This window comes from Pelophylax lessonae (assembly GCF_965119305.1).
Source record: "Pelophylax lessonae genome assembly, chromosome: 4".
Taxonomy (NCBI): domain Eukaryota; kingdom Metazoa; phylum Chordata; class Amphibia; order Anura; family Ranidae; genus Pelophylax; species Pelophylax lessonae.
In genome coordinates, this window is record NC_138771.1 from 420,443,804 (window position 1) to 420,461,960 (window position 18,157).

An 18,157-nucleotide genomic window follows, 5' to 3' on the forward strand; every position below is an offset into this window, starting at 1 on the left:
CCATAAAGAGTACCTGTCACTGCATATTGCTGTCACAAGGGATGTTTATATTGCTTGTGACAGCAATAAGGCTCCGTTCACATCTAGGCGTTTTGGGGCGTTTTTGGGGCGTTTTTCTGCTCTAGGATCAGCTCTCAAAACGCCCAACAAGACAAATCCTATTCATTTCAATGGCCCCTGTTCACATCTGAGCGTTTTGACGCTGTTTACAAAACGCCCAACGCTCAAAAAAGTACATGAGCTTCTTTTTGGGCAGATTACAGGCGTTTTCCATTGATCTCTATTCAATCTAAAAACGCCTGCACAAAAATCGCGGTAAAAATCGCGGTAAAATCGCGGTAAAAAACGCCGCAAAAATCGCGGTAAAATCGCGGTAAAAAACGCGCGAAAAACGCTACGCTCAGGTGTGAATGTAGCCTAAAAGTGATCAGATTTTTTTATTTTTTTTTAAAAACCTGTGATAAAGTTAAAAATAAATAAATAAATAAATAGGAAAAAAAAAGTTAGCCGCCCCGTCGCCGTTAGCTCGCGCACAAAAGAAACGCATATGGAAGTCGAGCCGCAAATGAAATCGCTGTTTAAACCACACATGTGAGGTATCGCCGCGATCGCCAGAGAGTGAGCAATAATTTAAAAAAAAGAGCTACACTCTAACTCTAAACTGGTAACCGTTAAAAAGTATTAAAGCGTCACATATTGAGATTTCTATTGACCATAGTTTGTCGCCATCCCACGGGTGTACGCAATTTAAACCATAACATGTTGGGTATCTATTTACTCGGAGTGACATCATCTTTCACAATATACAAATAAAATGGGCTACTTTTACTGTTTAGTTTTTTTAAATGCAGTGAAATGTGATTTTTCATAATTTTTCCAAAAAAATGGCGTTTTAAAGACCGCACCGCAAATACCGTGTGACAAAAAATATTGCAATGAACGCCATTTTATTCTCCAGAGTCTTTGCTAAAAAATATATATAATGTTTGGGGGTTCTAAGTAGTTTTCTAGGAAAAAATACTGATTTCAACTTGTAAACAAAAAGTGTCCGAAATAGGCCTGGGGCTTAAGTGGTTAACTGCTCAAAAAATATTAGCTGGAGTTAAGCTTTTGTTATACCTGAAGGGTTTCACATGTACTGTCACTTTAAGGCTGGCTCCACCCAGGAGTGATGACAAGGGTCAAGGGGCAGAGTGGCCATCTTTAGAGACATGTAGAGATGTATTGATATGCAGAGCTGTCCTGTAATGCTGTACAGTGAGTCCTGAATAAACAACCGTTGTTCCAGACCAGAGTCCTGTGTCTCTCACAACACGGAGAATATAACAGTGGCGACGAGGATGGGATTTTCAAGGTTACTATCCGTGTGAGAAAGGAAAGGAAGAAAAAAAACTCTGGATTGTCAGGAATACAAACACCCACAGAGCCCAGCAGGAAAATGTCATTGATCGGGACATTAAGTGAATTTGATGGCGAACAGACAACGTGGATTTCTTGGATTGAAAGATTAGAACAATATTTCTGTGCAAATGCCATCCCAGGCGACAGGCAAGTAGCAGTGTTTCTGACAGTGGTTGGTGCTAGGACATATGACACTCTTAGGGATCTCCTTTTCCCTGAAAAACCAGCAACTAAGACTTTGGCAGAGCTCCTGACACTGTTAGGGAATCACTTCCAGCCTAAACCACTAGAGATTGCAGAAAGATTCAGGTTCTATCAGCGGCAGCAGCAGCCAGGTGAAGATATTAAGGCTTATGTGCTCGCCCTTCGCAGACTAGCCTCAACCTGTTCTTTTGGGGAGTATTTACCAACTGCACTGAGGGATAAGTTTGTCATGGGACTAAATAGTGAGTCTAGCCAAAAGAGACTGTTAACAGAGAAAGACCTTACCCTTACAAAGGCAATTGAGATAGCTTCAGTGATGGAAATGGCTGTGAAAGATACAGAAGCTTTGAACCCCCAGAGCAGAAGGGGAGAGGTTAAAGAGGAAGTTTTCAGAACAGCAGTCAAGCAAACTGCAGCTAACGGTAAATATAGACTCTCATCAAGCCGGGAGTCAGCTTGCTACCGTTGTGGGAATACAGACCATGATCACAAAGTCTGCCGGTTTAAGGATCAGCTCTGTCATAATTGTGGTAAGGCAGGCCATCTGAAACGAGTCTGCCGTAGTAAGAAGGTGCGAAATAAACAACCTCTGAACACCAGGACAAAGGCATATATGGTGGGAAGATATACATCGTCATCTGAATCAGAGGATGAGGAAGTGCTCCACAGATTGGACATACATCATATGCATTCAGCACCCTCAGCAATGACTGTAGAGGTAACCGTGGAAGGAAAGAAACTCAAGATGGATGTAGACACAGGAGCAGCAGTTTCAGTTATCACCCAGAAACAATGGAGAAAACTTCTGATCCGAACAACTGTCCGTCCAACACCAATCAAACTGCAGACATACTCAAAGCAGATACTCCACCCACTGGGGTACGTGAAAGTACAGGTATCCTACAAGGGTCAGACAAAGAGAATGCCATTATATATCCTAGAACATGGGGGACCCCCTCTTTTTGGGAGAGACTGGATTGCTCACTTTGGCATGCCAGACATCGCCATTAACCCCTGCAACACCGTGACCATCCCATCAGGGGATGAAGAGGGATGGGTGAAGTCCCTGAAACAGCGATTCCCGCAAGTCTTTGATAACCATTTGGGAAAAATAAAGCATGAATGTGTGAGACTCAGGCTGAAACCCAACGCCCAGCCTAGGTTCTTCAAAGCTCGGACGGTACCTTTCGCACTCCGAGCAGGTGTGGAAGCTGAACTAAGCCGGCTGGAGGAACAAGGTGTCATCTCAAAGGTAGAGCACAGCGAGTGGGCATCACCAGTTGTACCAGTAAAGAAAGCGAATGGGGACTTACGCATTTGTGGCGATTTCCGCATGGCACTAAATTCTCAACTGGAGATAGACCAGTATCCCCTACCCAGAGTAGATGACATTTTTGCCTCTCTTGCAGGAGGTCAAAAGTTCACCAAGCTTGATCTCAGGCAAGCTTATTTACAGTTTGAGGTCCACCCTTCGTCCCGCAAGTTTCTAACCATCAACACTCACAAGGGACTGTATGAATACAATCGGATGGTGTTTGGGGTAGCCTCCGCCCCAGCCATTTGGCAACGCAAAATGGATGAGATTTTGGCGGACATTCCTTTCACACAGTGCCTGTTAGATGACATGCTCATCACGGGCCTGACGGACCAGGAACACAAGCGTAACGTGGAGCTTGTGTTGGCCAGACTCCAAGAGCAGGGTCTAAAAGTGAACTTAGCGAAATGCCAATTCATGGTACCTAAATTGGAGTTTTGTGGCCACCTTGTGGATGCAGAGGGTATACACACCACGGAAGCCAAAGTTGATGCTTTAGTAAAAGCTCCAGCCCCGACCAACGTCCAGCAGCTGCGATCATACCTGGGCTTGCTGAACTATTACCACAAATTCCTGCCGGATCTAGCACACACTTTGTTTCCATTAAACAAGCTTTTGGAGAAACACTCCAGATGGAACTGGTCGGCTGCATGCCAACGTGCTTTTGAAGTTTCTAAGCGAAAGCTGTTGGCGTCACGCATGCTCGTGCACTATGACCTCCAAAGGCCTCTCACCTTGGCTTGTGATGCCTCACCCTATGGTCTAGGGGCTGTACTATCTCACGTTTTACCAGATGGGTCAGAGAAACCTGTGGCATTCGCCTCCAGGTCCTTGACAAAAGCAGAAAGCAATTACTCTCACATTGACAAAGAGGCTCTGGCGCTCATATGGGCAATTAAGAAGTTTCATCTTTACCTGTATGGTAGGGAATTCACCATACTGACTGATCATAAACCACTCCTTCAGATCTTTAGCCCTGACAAAGGCATCTCCCAGACGACTGCAGCCCGTCTTCAACGCTATGCCCTATTCTTGGGAGCATATAGCTACAAAATCCAGTATCGCAGCCATGATGCCAACGCTAATGCAGACGCCATGTCCCGTCTGACAAGGACATTAACAGACTCTTCTCCACCTGTCAAGAGTTGTCGTTACACTAGCCTGTCCTTTCTGTCTTCCGGGGAAGTAGCAGCCCATACAGCCAAGGATACCTTCCTTAAGACAATACTCTCCTGGGTACGGTACGGTTGGCCTGCAACTGTCACACAGGATTACGAGCCTTACTTCCGTAGGCGTCTGGAATTAACTGTGTCTGGCAACTGTGTTTTATGGGGAGACCGAGTGATCGTTCCACAGACCCTCCGGAGACACATTCTGGAATTGCTACATACTGGTCATCCCGGGGGCACACGTATGAAACAAAAGGCCCGAGGCTATGTGTGGTGGCCAAACCTCGACTCCGATATCACGACATATGTGAATGCGTGTGCTGGATGTGCACAAACTGCGAGAGACCCTCCTCGAGGGTGCGTCCAGCCCTGGACTTGGCCCACGGTTCCCTGGTTTCGCCTACACTTGGACTTTGCAGGCCCGATCAGAGGACACACCTTTTTGATCATTATTGATGCCCATTCAAAGTGGCCTGAGGTCGTTCCTGTTACTCAGCCAACGACTAAGGCGACGATTTCCATACTGTTACATCTCGCTGCTACGTTTGGATACCCCAGAGAAATTGTCACAGACAACGGTGCACAATTCACAAGCCAGGAGTTTCAGGGTTTCCTGACTGCCCACAACATCAAACACAAGTTGACCGCACCTTACCACCCGGCTACAAATGGTCAAGCAGAAAGGTTTGTACAGACCTTCAAACGCTATTTCAAAGCTACTGTGGCTACAAGTAAACAACAGTCCCTGTCACCCCAGCAGCTGGACTCCTTCCTTTCTGCTTACAGAACCACACCACATGCAACCACTGGGAAAACTCCAGCTGAACTTCTTTTGGGTCGGCAGCCATGGACTGTTTTGGATATGCTCCGCCCTCAAACGGTCCAGGAACATGTACGGCAGTCCCAAGACAAGAGGGTCGAACACGACGAGATTCCCCGGTTTACAGCCCAGCAAAAGGTATGGGCCCGATCTTATGGCGCTTCCAACACTCGTTGGCTTCCTGCTATCGTCGCAGAGACTTTGGGACCCAAAATGTATAGGGTCTGCCTGGAAGATGGTTCCATTTGCAGACGGCATGCGGACCAATTGCGTTCTCGTTCTCAGCTGCCCGAATCCCTGACATCGGCTGCACCTCCAGTGTCTCAAGGATCTGCTCCTACCGGATCAGGAGGCATTGAGACTGATGCTTGGGGAGACTCTGAACTTTTGAACTCAGCTCCAACAGAGCCCTCCAGCCCTGGTCCAGAGGTCTGCTCACCCTCTGAGCTAGGGAATCCCCTCTTGGCCCCGCCGGTGTCCATTCCGGCCAGCCCTGCTTCCTCCAGCCCCGAGTCGCTGGGTGCCCGTCCTCAACGACACTGTCGCCCTCCTGACCGGTTTCAAATGCAAGACCGGTTACGAGACTTTCGACGGGCCCGCCGAAAGTGATCCGCTGCCATTTTCTCCCCGGAGCTTCCCTGGAAGTTGTTCTCACATCCGGACGTGGAAGAAACCATGTAAATCTCCTGAGTTGGAGGACTGTATTGGACAATTATGAGTTACTGTTTTATGCCTGTTCTCGTTTTGTTGTTTTTTTTTTTTTTGTTTTTTGTTTTTTTTTTTAGGTATGGATGGAAGGTGTTATACCTGAAGGGTTTCACATGTACTGTCACTTTAAGGCTGGCTCCACCCAGGAGTGATGACAAGGGTCAAGGGGCAGAGTGGCCATCTTTAGAGACATGTAGAGATGTATTGATATGCAGAGCTGTCCTGTAATGCTGTACAGTGAGTCCTGAATAAACAACCGTTGTTCCAGACCAGAGTCCTGTGTCTCTCACAACACGGAGAATATAACAGCTTTAGCCCTCGTTCACCCTGAACAAGGCTTTGAAATCGTGCGACTTCATCTGAACGCGCACAATTTCAAAGCCACATTTTAGTTAGACTTTGGGGGAGACTTGAAAGACATCTGTGCTGGTTCGTGCACAGATGTCTATTGAAGTCGCCCCCAAAGTAGCCAAAAGTAGTGCAGGAACTGGATTGGGACTGTGCCATTGCCGGCAATAGGCTGTGATTTGTCATGCGATTTTACCCTTCAAATTGCATGTCAAAACGCGCTGGTGTGAACAGGGGCCTAACTTTTTAGTCGCTTCTGTTAAATCCATCTAAATCTACTATTCCATCTAACACTACCTTCATCAGTCAGTGCTGCTGCCCAAAGATGTCTCCATTGCTCCTTTATAGATAAAGGAGTCACCCTAAGACAGGAAGTGTGTTACTGGCCAGATCACCAGGTGAAATTGATTGAGAAAAATAAAAACAGAAAAAAAAAATACATCAATAGCATTTAAAGTGGTTGTTAAGGCTAAAGTTTGTTTGTTTGTTTTTTACTTAAGGGTTTCTCCTAATTTGGGTAAAAAAACTTTCGAGAAAAGCCCCCCCAAATATTGTAATGAGTGATCCAGCGATCCAGCTCTGTGTCTGAGAGCATCAGCGCTGCACTCTCTCTCTCTTTCTCCTGACAGATTCAGAGAGTAGTGGAAGTCATTGGCTTCTGCTGCTGCTAATCAAACCCTGTGATGAGAGAGCAGGGCTGAGCTACACTGTGTATGCCAATAGATGCACACAGCCAGACTCATGATTGAGTCCGCATGCAGGGCACCATAGGGATCAGCTTCCTATGGTGGCACACGAAGAAGAGCAGGAGCCAAGAGCGCTGGTTGTGACCCCAGAAAAGGAGGATTGGGGCTGATCTGTGTAAAACCATTGCATAGAGCAGGTAGGTAATACCATAATTGTTTATTAAAAAAAAAAAAAAACCTTTACAATCACTTTAAGGATTGGTAAGCTGCAATATGATACATTATTGTTTTTGAGTTTAAATACACTTAAAAAAGACTACCAAATTATTTGAAATTAATCTTGAAACTATAAGCATAATAATAGTCTTTAAGTGGTGTAGATTTTAGAATGACTGCTACTTTGTCCAGGACTGGCTGGCCTAGCAAATTCTGCTTTAAGATCTCCTTGTTTGATGCTAAACAAAATGTTTTCTATCCAAAAAACATTAAAGCATGACCACAGTATGTCATTAAACATAAAGACAGGGTCTTCTGCAATGAATATAGAGTTATACAGTATAAACTGTAGCTGTAGATATGACACAAACTGAAGACAGCATTTCAAGAGAAGAACCAACTGTGAAGCAAGGTGGTAAAAATAGTGAAATGTATGGTTTCTGTGTTGTTTCTGGGCCTGGGCAACTTGTAACCATCAAGTCCGCTATTAATTCAATATCATATGATAATGTTTTCAATGTGAATGTGAGGCTCTCTGTCTGAAAGATAAAGCTAAACATGAAAATGATATGAAGCACACTGATAAATCTACAAAGGAATGGCCCAAAAAGAAGAAATGGAGGTTTATAGACTGACCTAATTAAAGAACTGATTTGAATTCAGTAAATATGTGGGTGATTTGAAAACAGCAGATCATGCACGGAAACCCACATACAGTACATCTTGCAGTAAAATTCATTTTGCATTGAGGAGTGGTCAGACTTCACTAATTTGATGTCAGAGACTGGCAGGCAGTTTTTCAAAACGCCTAACAAAGTAAATTCTACTTCAGGTGGCAATTACAGCTTCTAAGGCCAGGGGTACACTTACATTCTTCATAAGACGCCTTTACATCTATTGATATTTTTGTCTAAGAAATTATTGAAAAATCACTTCTGCCTGTTCAAATATTTATACAAATTCACCAATTTCCATGGAGTATACTTACGTTTTCACATAGCTGTACTACTTAACCACTTGCCGACTGCCTAACGCAGACCTACGTCGGCAGTCAGTCTAGGGAGCGAGCGCGCGCCGCCGGAGGCACGCTCCCGCTCCCGCACGGTCACGCACCCCCCCCGCGCGTGTGACCGGCGGACCCGATGTCCGCCGGTCGCTCTGCGATTGTCGGGGGAGAGGGAGAAAGTCAGGCGGCTTGTGTAAACAAGCTGCCTGTCATTCTCCCCTGTGTATGAAGGATGATCATACTGTTCTACTATGTAGAACCGTTGATCACTGTTCATACATCTGAAGCCACAGCCAATCACAGTAGAAAGCACGCCCCTAGGGACACACATAGCCCCTCCCTTTCAAAAAAAGTTAACCCCTTCACTGCCAGTGTATTTTTACAGTAACAGTGCATATGTATAGCACTGATTACTGTAGAAATGTCACTGGTAACCCCAAAAGTGTCAAAAATGTCAGTCAAGGGTCCGATCTGTCCACCGCAATGTCGCAGTACCACAAAAAAAATCGCAGATCGCCGCCATTACGCGTTAAAAAAAAAACAACAAAAATGACAAAAATCTTTCCCTTTGTTAGTAAACGCGATAACGTTTGCGCAAACCAATCAAAATACGCTTTTTGCAATTTTTTTTTACCAAACATAGGTAGCATAAAACAAATTGGCCGAACATGTTAAAAAATTTTGATTTTTACATTTTTTTTGGGGGGAATTTCATATAAAAAAATGTGAAAAATATTGCTATTTTTGCAAAATTTACGCTCTTTTTTTGTTTATAGCGCATGATCAAAAAATCGCACAGGTGATCAAATACCACCAAAAGAAAGCTCTGTTTGTGGGAAAAAAAGGACGCCAAATTCGTTTAGGTACAGTGTCGCACGACTGCGCAATTGTCCGTTAAAGTCACGCAGTGCCGAATCGCAAAATACCCCCTGGTCAGGAAGGGGGTAAAATCTTCCGGGGCTTAAGTGGTTAAAACAGGAAACCATGATAGTCTCAAAGCAAATCTACTTTGATGTTATAAACATGTACTTTTCTAGCAAAATCTGTTTGCTGTTGCTTCACTTCTACTCATTTCCACTAGAATTTTAGGCCTAGTGTTGTTTATTTAAAAATAACCATATCCAACAATATGGGACTCGGCATATCACACAAGATTGCAGAACCACCTACCTATATACCTTAAGATCTTAACTGTGTATATTGTAAAGAGTACAAAAACCATGAAGGAAACCAGAGATCGGATTGTTATCTTGAATACATGGATACCTTTGGCTGAGGAAGTCTCTCCATTATCCAAGACTGAAAAATAAACAAAGAGACAATGAGGTTGATTACTAAAGGCAAATAGGCTGCTCACTTTGCAAGAAAAGTTGCACTGTGCACAGGGCTGCTGTTGGAAATCACGGAGCCCCATACAGCCTACCTGGCAGCCCCCCCTGAATATATCAAGACAATATTTTAACTAAAAATACACTAAAATCATTATTAGTGAACATAAACATGAAAGAGAAGCCTGCAGTGCTGTGAGGAAGGGGCACAGTGAAAGAGGGGCACACAAGGAGGGGGGGGGGGGGATCAGAAGCAGGCAGAACAGGGAGGGTGATCAGTGTCAGAGAAGTAATTACAGGAACAATGCCCTGAAAGCTGGCAGGAGGGGGAGAAACTGGCTTTCAGCTGCTGAATGCCTTCCTTCTGTAATTGCCTGACCGTACTGATTCCCCTTGCCGTTGGGGCCCCCCTGTGTGCTCGGCCCGCCTACAGGAAGACTGGTGGTCCCCCCTATCAGTGGCCCTGACCCTGCGAAGGAATTTTTCCAAGAGCTTAGTAATGTGGTGAAATTTTAATTTTCAAAATTAAACCAAACCATTTTTGCTTGCACATGATTTGATGATGGAAGTCAACAAAGCTTCACCTTCATTAACCTGGGACTTAACTGTATCAGCATGAGCACAACAAACATAAAACACTATTTAATACATTTTTATTATTCAAAGAAAACTCAGTCATTCGTGCTTTATTTTGTTGATAAATCAGTTTGAAAAACACCATAAAGCATTTCTAGGCACGACCATCTTGAGCAAGGGTGGATGATTCATGTAGCATTTACTTCTTGGAATCCATCTGCCCTTAGCTCAGGCATACAGGTAGGGGGATGTGTTTAGCTGAGAAAGCCCCTCGTCCAGATGAAAGAAAAGAAAATTCCCATAAAGACTTATGGGTTGTATAAAATAGATTTGGCCTGCATCAGAAACCATGAAGCAACTGAATAAATATAAAACAAAAGTTCAAAACAAGTAAATATAATATACCTTCCTATCGATTTACTAATGCTAGTAAAGCATAAGGATTGGTTGAGAGAGTTTAGTTCCACTTTAAGCTTTAGGGAAAATTAATTTACAAAGTGCAACTTAGTGGCCATAGATGGATTGAAATTTGTCCAGTTGAGCAGGAATGGAATTTTGACCATTTTGTGGCTTTTCTTTGTTCAGTGGAAATCAACTGATAGAATCAACTTCTGTTGATTGAACAAGTTTGGAAATGTAACACTTTTGTCAATCAGCAGCTGCAGACAACTTGAGCTGTCAGAATACAATGTCTCATCAGGGGGATTCCTCCAACCACCTCCCTTGTATGGATGGAGAAACCTGTTAGTTTTTTTTCCTTTAGCCCGCTGGCCAAATGAAAAAAAAAAATCATCTTTGGCCAGCTTTGCTATCTATCTCAATGCCTGCCCCAAAGCAAGCCTTAACATAAGTAACAATCAAACAGCTTGGTCAACACACTAACTCGTTTTTATTTACTGTATGTCAAGTTTCTACATCTTCATGTGTTTTTGGGATTACAACATACAAAACAAATAGTAAGATTGCAAGACTATAAGCATTTTCTACCTATCACAATTTGCGGTGTAGTCCTCCCTGCATTCTACTGGGCACATGGTAAGGCAGCCCATACATTAGTCTTTTTTTTTTTTTACGTTCAACCAACGAGTTGAACAAAAAAAAAAAACTTGATTCCCCATCCACACCATCAGTGTGGATGAGGAAATCCTTCCCACTGAGTGATTGTATTCAGACAATAGCTGGTGGCACTGACCGATCAGCTATAGCCATCTATATTGGGAAAAACCCAACAAGCTGGTTGTGCAGAGGTTGATTGGTAAATTGACTTTTATACCACCAGCCTGCCCATACATAGATTAAAGTTTGGCCAGTCCCTGCTGAACCAGCAGAATTTTAAATCCATGTATGGCCGGCTTCATTATATAGGCCACTACAGCAGAATTTCTATTCATAGTGGATACGTAAATGGAAAAAAATCTGATACAATACCTGGGCTTGGCTCTGTTTCATAATCGGAGGTTGTTGATTTAAAAGTTGGCTTCATGGTATAATTCAGTTTTGTTTGAATGAAACCAACCAAGAAATTGTTATTGAACACCAAACAAGTCCAATCTGTTCTGCTTTCATCAACATTCTTCACATGCAGAGTATTTTCCATTTGCATGATGGACAATTTTCTACTTTTTACAGGAACAGAGGAAGTTGCGTTCATCTGTACCCACAGTAACATGATATTGATACTAGGCAAAAGATGAGATACTGAACATGTAAGGTGTACATCACTGCCTTGAAGAACTAATTCAGAAGGATGTATTTTCACTGCAAATCATAAAAATAGATGAAAAAGAATTTCAGTGTACAAAATTGTAATATCACAGGCAAACTTTAGTTTACTTTTAATATTAAATACTTCTTTGTCTAGTAGTAAAATGTACTTTTTCTTTGAGATGGTAAAACATTCTGAGGATCATCAGTTCTTAGGTCATTTTAAATGTATTAATTTTGTTTTGTATGGTTTCAGTACAAGGTCACCTGTAAGTTATATCTAATTCCAATTAAACCTAACATTACATCTGGAATTCTACCATGCATGCATAAGAGGGCAGATATATAATCTAGCTCCCTCGTCACCTCCTCCCATACTCGTCTCCAGGACTTTTCCAGAGCCTCTCCTCTCCAATCCTATGGAACTCCTTATCCTTATCTGTCCGATTATCTCCTACTCTATTAGCTTTTAGGCGATCTCTGAAAACCCTCCTTTTCAGAGAAGCCTATCCTACCCACACCTAACAAATATACCTCCATTTTCTCCCTCAGCCCATCCCCCACGGTTATTGCCTTTTGTTTCACTTGACCCTCCCTTCTAGATTGTAAGCTCTAATGAACTGGGCCCTCTAGTTCCTCCTGTTTTGAATTGTATTGTAACTGTATTGACTTCCCTCACATTGTAAAGCGCTGTGCAAACTGTTGGCGCTATATAAATCCTGTATAATAATAATATAATTATGAGAGGCCTATACAAGAAGTGTTGATGATGTTTGATGCCACCCTTCAAAAATACCTTGACATTTTTATGATAAAAAATACAAGGAAAACACCTATGTTCCACACTTTCCATCTTTGCATTACACATATTATTACATCTTTAAATGATAAATAATATAACACATTTGTAACAAGCAACATTGGTGAATTGCAAAATAATGCAGTATTGTAATGCATTCGGCTTTGGACTAATTAAAGCAGACCTTAGACCCCAAACCTATGGCAAAACACTGCATGATAGCTATAATAGAAAAAAAAAACTGTGAAAAAAAGTTAAAAATTCAACTTTCCTTTGACCCAGCTTTACCTAATGCAGCCTAGGCAAGGATGACATTAGAATCCTTCAGGCAAGATTATGGGAATGATGAGGACCCAAATGTCTCAAAAGGATCCTCTCACACTGTGCAGTGGTGTCTTCATACTAGATTTGAGATACTCAGCTTTCCCAGTATATTGCCGGAAGGATTGTGATGTCACTTTCACCAGTTCAGAATCCAGGTTTAAGATATTTGTACATTTTAACTTTTTTTCTCATGTTTTCTTTTTTTTCATCTATGATGTGCGATTTGGCATTGGTGTTGGGGGCCTGATGTAATTGATGGACCTTTCCTTTTGTGTAAGGCCTATTTAAAAATACCTTGGGTACAGGGGTTCCTGCAGCTACTATGATTTAAGGCTGAGTGAGTCATAGCTATAGAAATGCAAATAAAATAGAAAGAATTGTGAGTTTTGGAGCTAGTTAGGAGCCTCCACGGATTATTGTTCTACTTCTGGAGATATCTAATGAGACAAAAGCTGGTGAGGAAGAAGGAAGCATATATGAAGAGAAAATTGTTTATAGTCTAGTGTGGAGCATAAATGATAACAGGTGATAAAATCTGGTGTGCCCCATAATCATGTTACCTCTGTCCTTCCTTCATGGTGTCATCCTGCTTCCATACTAAGAAAAAGAGCAATATACATCTTATACAAAACCAATGCACACTGCTACTGAGCACTTTATTAATTCCACTGCCAAAATCTTGTTGGCATGGTCAGGGGCCAGGCTCAGAGACCAGTAGGTATAGCAGTAGAGAGACCAGCAAGATAACTACACAGGAAGGGCACCCTTGAGGATGGCGCAGGCTCACCTGAGGATCTAAGCTCTAACAGAATATTAGCATGCATAAAGAAAGGGATGTATTCCAGAGATAAAACTATAATCCTTCCACTTTATAAAACTCTGGTCCGACCTCATCTGGAGTATTCGGTCCAGTTCTGGTCACCAGTCCTCAGAAGGGATGTGTTGGAGCTGGAGAGAGTCCAGAGAAGGGCAACTAAACTAATTAGGGGATTGGAGGACCTTGATTATGAGGAGCGTCTGCAATCGCTTGATTTATTCTCCCTGGAGAAGAGACGCCTGAGGGGGGACATGATAGCAATTTTTAAATATCTAAATGGGGATCTAGGCTTAGAAAAAAAGCTGTTCAGTCGAAGGGATTGCATGAGAACTCGGGGGCATACAATGCGATTAGAGGAGAAGCGTTTTAACCTCAGGCAACGTGGGGGGTTCTTTACTGTTAGGGCTACAAGATTGTGGAATTCTCTACCACATGAGGTGGTTTCTGCGGGTAGTATGGTGGCTTTCAAAAGACTCTTAGACGTACATCTCAAGGATCAGAACATTCAGGGGTATGCAAGATGATTACAGCCACACACATCTACACAGGTTGAACTGGATGGACTTTTGTCTTTATTCAACCTCACCAACTATGTAACTATGTAACTATGTAAGGTATTCACCACAGCTCCTGATGGTGAAGATGGGTTTTGTTGCTTGTTAGTACCAGGTTGTTGTCCTCAAGATCTCCCCACCAGGATGTGAGCAAGCTAGGTCCAGTGGCAGATACAGGTAGGGATCAAGCAGAAGTGTAGTCAGTGAAAAAGCCAAAGGTTGGTAACAAGCGGTTGCAGGTTGGGATTGAGCAGAAGCGTAGTCGAGAAACAAGCCAAAGCTTGGTAACAAGTGATAGCGATGATATGGATGGCAGCAGATGTAACAAGAATTATTGCCTGGAGAGAGTACAATAATCTGGCAAACAGGAAGTGCATGGCATGGCTTTAATAAGAAGTTCATGCTAGGTGAAATTAGTTCAAGGTTCACCAGAAACAATGTACAAGGTCAGATTGTCTAAGGGATCAGGCAGGGCACTTTCCAACATCTCAAGTGGCTCAACTAGATGAGTTACTGGCTGCCACACTCAGCAGGGGCAATGGGTTCAGATCCAGGTCCTGACACTTGTTTTGGCTTGGCCCACAGTTGTAAAGTATAACAATAGAATTTATAAACTTGTGACATAGTATACCCTTAGTTTTAGGATATTTACTTTTAAAAAGTATACTCACCTTCCACAGTAACAAGATTTACTGTAATTTCAGCACTGTCATCTGACGAAAAGCATTTATATTGACCAGAATCATTAAAGCTCACTGGTGAAATTTTAATAGCAAAATCTGCTTCATCTGTGGTCTCCACATGAAAATGCCCATTACTCGTAATTTGATTACCAGAGTTAACCTGTATGGTGGCACTGTTTATTGAGTCAGATGATGTCCATTGCCACTTAACGTATGTGACTTTTTTCATGATGGTGCAAATCAGTAGCAGAGTGTCCCCAACAGACCGAAACTTAATGATTGTTTCTGAGGTAGAAACTGGAAAAAAGAGTAAAGAATACCAATAATTGAGTAAAATACAATCTTTAAAAACTACTGTTTGCATTCATAAAAACTTAAAATGATGTCTGAAGAGTACCATGTCAATAAATTATTTCCTAAAACAGTGGCTGACCTTACTTCAGCTACTTTTATTTTCAGAGGATAATGTATATTTTTATCATACTGCATGGCATTTTGGCACGGCTCCAACATGGCCACAGTGGTTAGCACAGCTGCTGATATTTGTCTGTTCTTTGCCCTTGCAAGAAAGCTATGTCTTCTGATAAATTGAGGCAGGAGACTCATTTTCAAATGACAGTACTGGTGGTTGGCGAGTGGGCTAACACTGTCTTAAGGGGGGTGTTAAAAATATACACCTGAAGATGCTTTTACCTGATCTCCAGCAATTGCCTAAAAGCCTGGGTCCTCACTGCCTACGGAGATCATTAACCCACTCTAACCTGAGTCAAGTAACTTCTCTAAGGGTATTTCTACTGTTTACAGACCATAGGCTGATTATTTGCTAGGAAGTAGGTAATGTAGCATTCTGCTTGTTATAGGTATATCTGTTAGTCTTGTATTGTATTCCTTTAACTGTAATAGCAGTTTGTATGTAAAGCCTTTTTGTTTAGTAAAAGCATATTTATACACTGAAGAGGTCTGAGCTTCCTTGCTTATACTGCAAAGTAACCCTAATAGACCAAAGCAAAACAACCTCGACATTTGAATTTGGCCATTACCTTTGACCCTGACCCTGACCTAGATCAAACCGTGATTTAGCTATTTCTTTTTTCTTTAACACACTGTTCTTTGTTTTATTATTATTCTCCTCTAGAAAGGAGATAATGATACAATGTGTCTTTTTCTCCATTCAAGATGAGAAAAAACAAAGAGGTGGAGTATACAGTCACTGATCACTGTGACAGCTAATCAGAGTAATCACAGTATGATCACAGCAACCAGGTGACCAATGACCCAGGGTTCTCTGTGAGAGGTCTCTGTTCAGGAAGCATGCTGTGCAGCATGCTCCAGCAAAAATAAAAACATGCATATATGCAGCCCCACAGGTAAAGACCCACTTCTGTGTGGCTGCATATATGTATACACTCAAAAGGAAGGGGTTAATACTACACTTGTATTTACTAACTGACTGTACCTAAACATCCAGTACTTGTTTGCTGTGTTGGTGAAAGGGCTAGGAGAGCAAAGCATTTTCCACAAGGTCCTAAGATCTTATGCCCTTAAATAGATTAACTGATGTCAACAAAAGACTGCTTTGTTATATGATTATTGGCACCCTAAAAAGGAAATGTACTTACTTTCATTAAACTCTAATATTGTTCCATTACTATTAATACATAAATAGGGGCCTTTATGATATTCACTAAAGTCTGGAATTATGATATACAAAGTATCTTTGTAACTGAACTGTCTGATGTTCCTTTTTGTAGGGATAGAAACAGAGGGCGATGGTCCACCAACTTCTAACGATGGGCAGGTCAGTGTAATATCTGTTCCAGGAGGAGCTCCTTTTTTCTGTATGTCTGAAATAAGATTTTAAAAGTTATAAGTTAATACACAGGGCATGCAAAGCGGTTTTGGGGAAAAAAAGCATTAAAACCAAAAGTAGAAATGTTAACCATGCTGTAAAAGAAAAAGACCAGTTTTATGTACAAGTTACAAAAATGATCTGCTGATGCCAATAATGAGCTAATACCACCAATTGTGGAAGAGAGTTCCATATTCTTACTGCCCTGACAGTGAAAAACCCCCCCAAGCAGCTTAAGGTTAAACCCCTTATCTCATTGTGTGGCCACTTGTCCTTTTACACTCTCTGAGACTAAATAGTTTATTTCCTATGCTGGGATTGCCATTGAGGTATTTGTAAATCACTATCATGTCCCCTCTTAGGCGTCTTTTCTCCAGGGAGAATAAATTAAGCGCTTGTAATCACTCCTCGTAATTAAGGTCCTCCAATCCCCTAATTCATTTAGTTGCCCTTCTTTGGACTCTCTCCAGTTCCAGCACACCTCTTCTGAGGATTGGTGACCAGAACTGGACGGAATACTCCAGATGTGGCCGGACCAGAGTTTTATAATTGTGGCAGGATTATAGTTTTATCTCTGGAATATATCCCTTTCTTTATGCATGCTAACATTCTGCTGGATATGGGAGCTGCAGCTTGACATTGCATGCTATTGCTTAGTCTATCTATCATTAGGACCCCCAGATCTTTCTCCATCCTTTATTCCCCCGGGCATCCCCCCATAGTGAGTAGTTTGCTTTATGTTTTTAGCCCCCAAGTGCTTTACCTTACATTTCTCCAAAAGAAACCTAATTTACCATGTTGTTGCCCACTCCGTTATTTTGTTCAGTTTATTCTGTAAGATTTCTATATCCTGATTAGTGATGAGCCGAACACCCCCCTGTTCAGTTCGCACCAGAACATCTCAAACAGGGGAAATGTTCTAGTGAACATACAAACACGAACAATCACAAGTCCTCATTTTAGAGGCTTAAGTGTAAGTGATTATTAATCAACTGCTGGCCAGGGGAGATTTGAACCCATAGCCTCTAACTACCAGCTACGCTACCGAGCCAGCTGATTAACCTAAGACTCTCTCTGCCTGAGAGAGACTTAGGTTAATCAGCTTGCTTGGTGGCCTAGCTGGTAGTATAACGGGCTGGTAAATGAGAGGCTGTGGATTCGAATCCCCTGGCCATGGGGTGATTAATATTAATTATGGATTTTAATTAAAACCTATTTATTGTCCCTGCCCTTTCTGACGTGACATCAGTAATTTATTCACTGCACCTGAGCAGTGGATTATGGGGCTCTGGTGACTTGAGAGCCTTATAAAAGAGCTGTCAAACTAAGATAGAAGTTAGTTAGGCAGAGGGAGTCTTAGGTTAATCAGCTGGCTCGGTGGCGAAGCTGGTAGAATAACAGGCTTGCAAGTGAGAGGCTGTGGGTTTGAATACCCTGGCCAGCAGGTGAATAATATTAATTATGGATTTTAATTAAAACCTAATAATTGTCCTTCCCTTCTGATGTGACATCTGTAATTTATTCACTGCACCTGAGCAGTGGATTATGGGGCGCTGGTGACATCAGAGCCCTATAAAAGAGCTGTCAAACTCAGATAGAAGTTAGTTAGGCAGAGAGAGTCTAAAGCCCCGTACACACGTACCGATGGTC

General features: G+C 42.3%; 1 protein-coding gene across 1 annotated transcript in view; it reads right to left on the reverse strand.

Annotated features, from left to right (window-relative positions):
- The window catches only part of LOC309552678 (uncharacterized protein), a gene marked incomplete at both ends in the record, with an annotated part of 55,389 nt that overhangs the window by 4,687 nt on the left and 32,545 nt on the right, over window positions 1–18,157 (reverse strand). Inside the window, 4 exons of the mRNA XM_082253607.1 lie at window positions 9,044–9,172; window positions 11,206–11,535; window positions 14,647–14,955; window positions 16,278–16,502. Of these exons, the coding sequence (XP_082109733.1) occupies window positions 9,044–9,172; window positions 11,206–11,535; window positions 14,647–14,955; window positions 16,278–16,502 (993 nt within the window). The remainder of the gene's footprint in view (window positions 1–9,043; window positions 9,173–11,205; window positions 11,536–14,646; window positions 14,956–16,277; window positions 16,503–18,157) is intronic.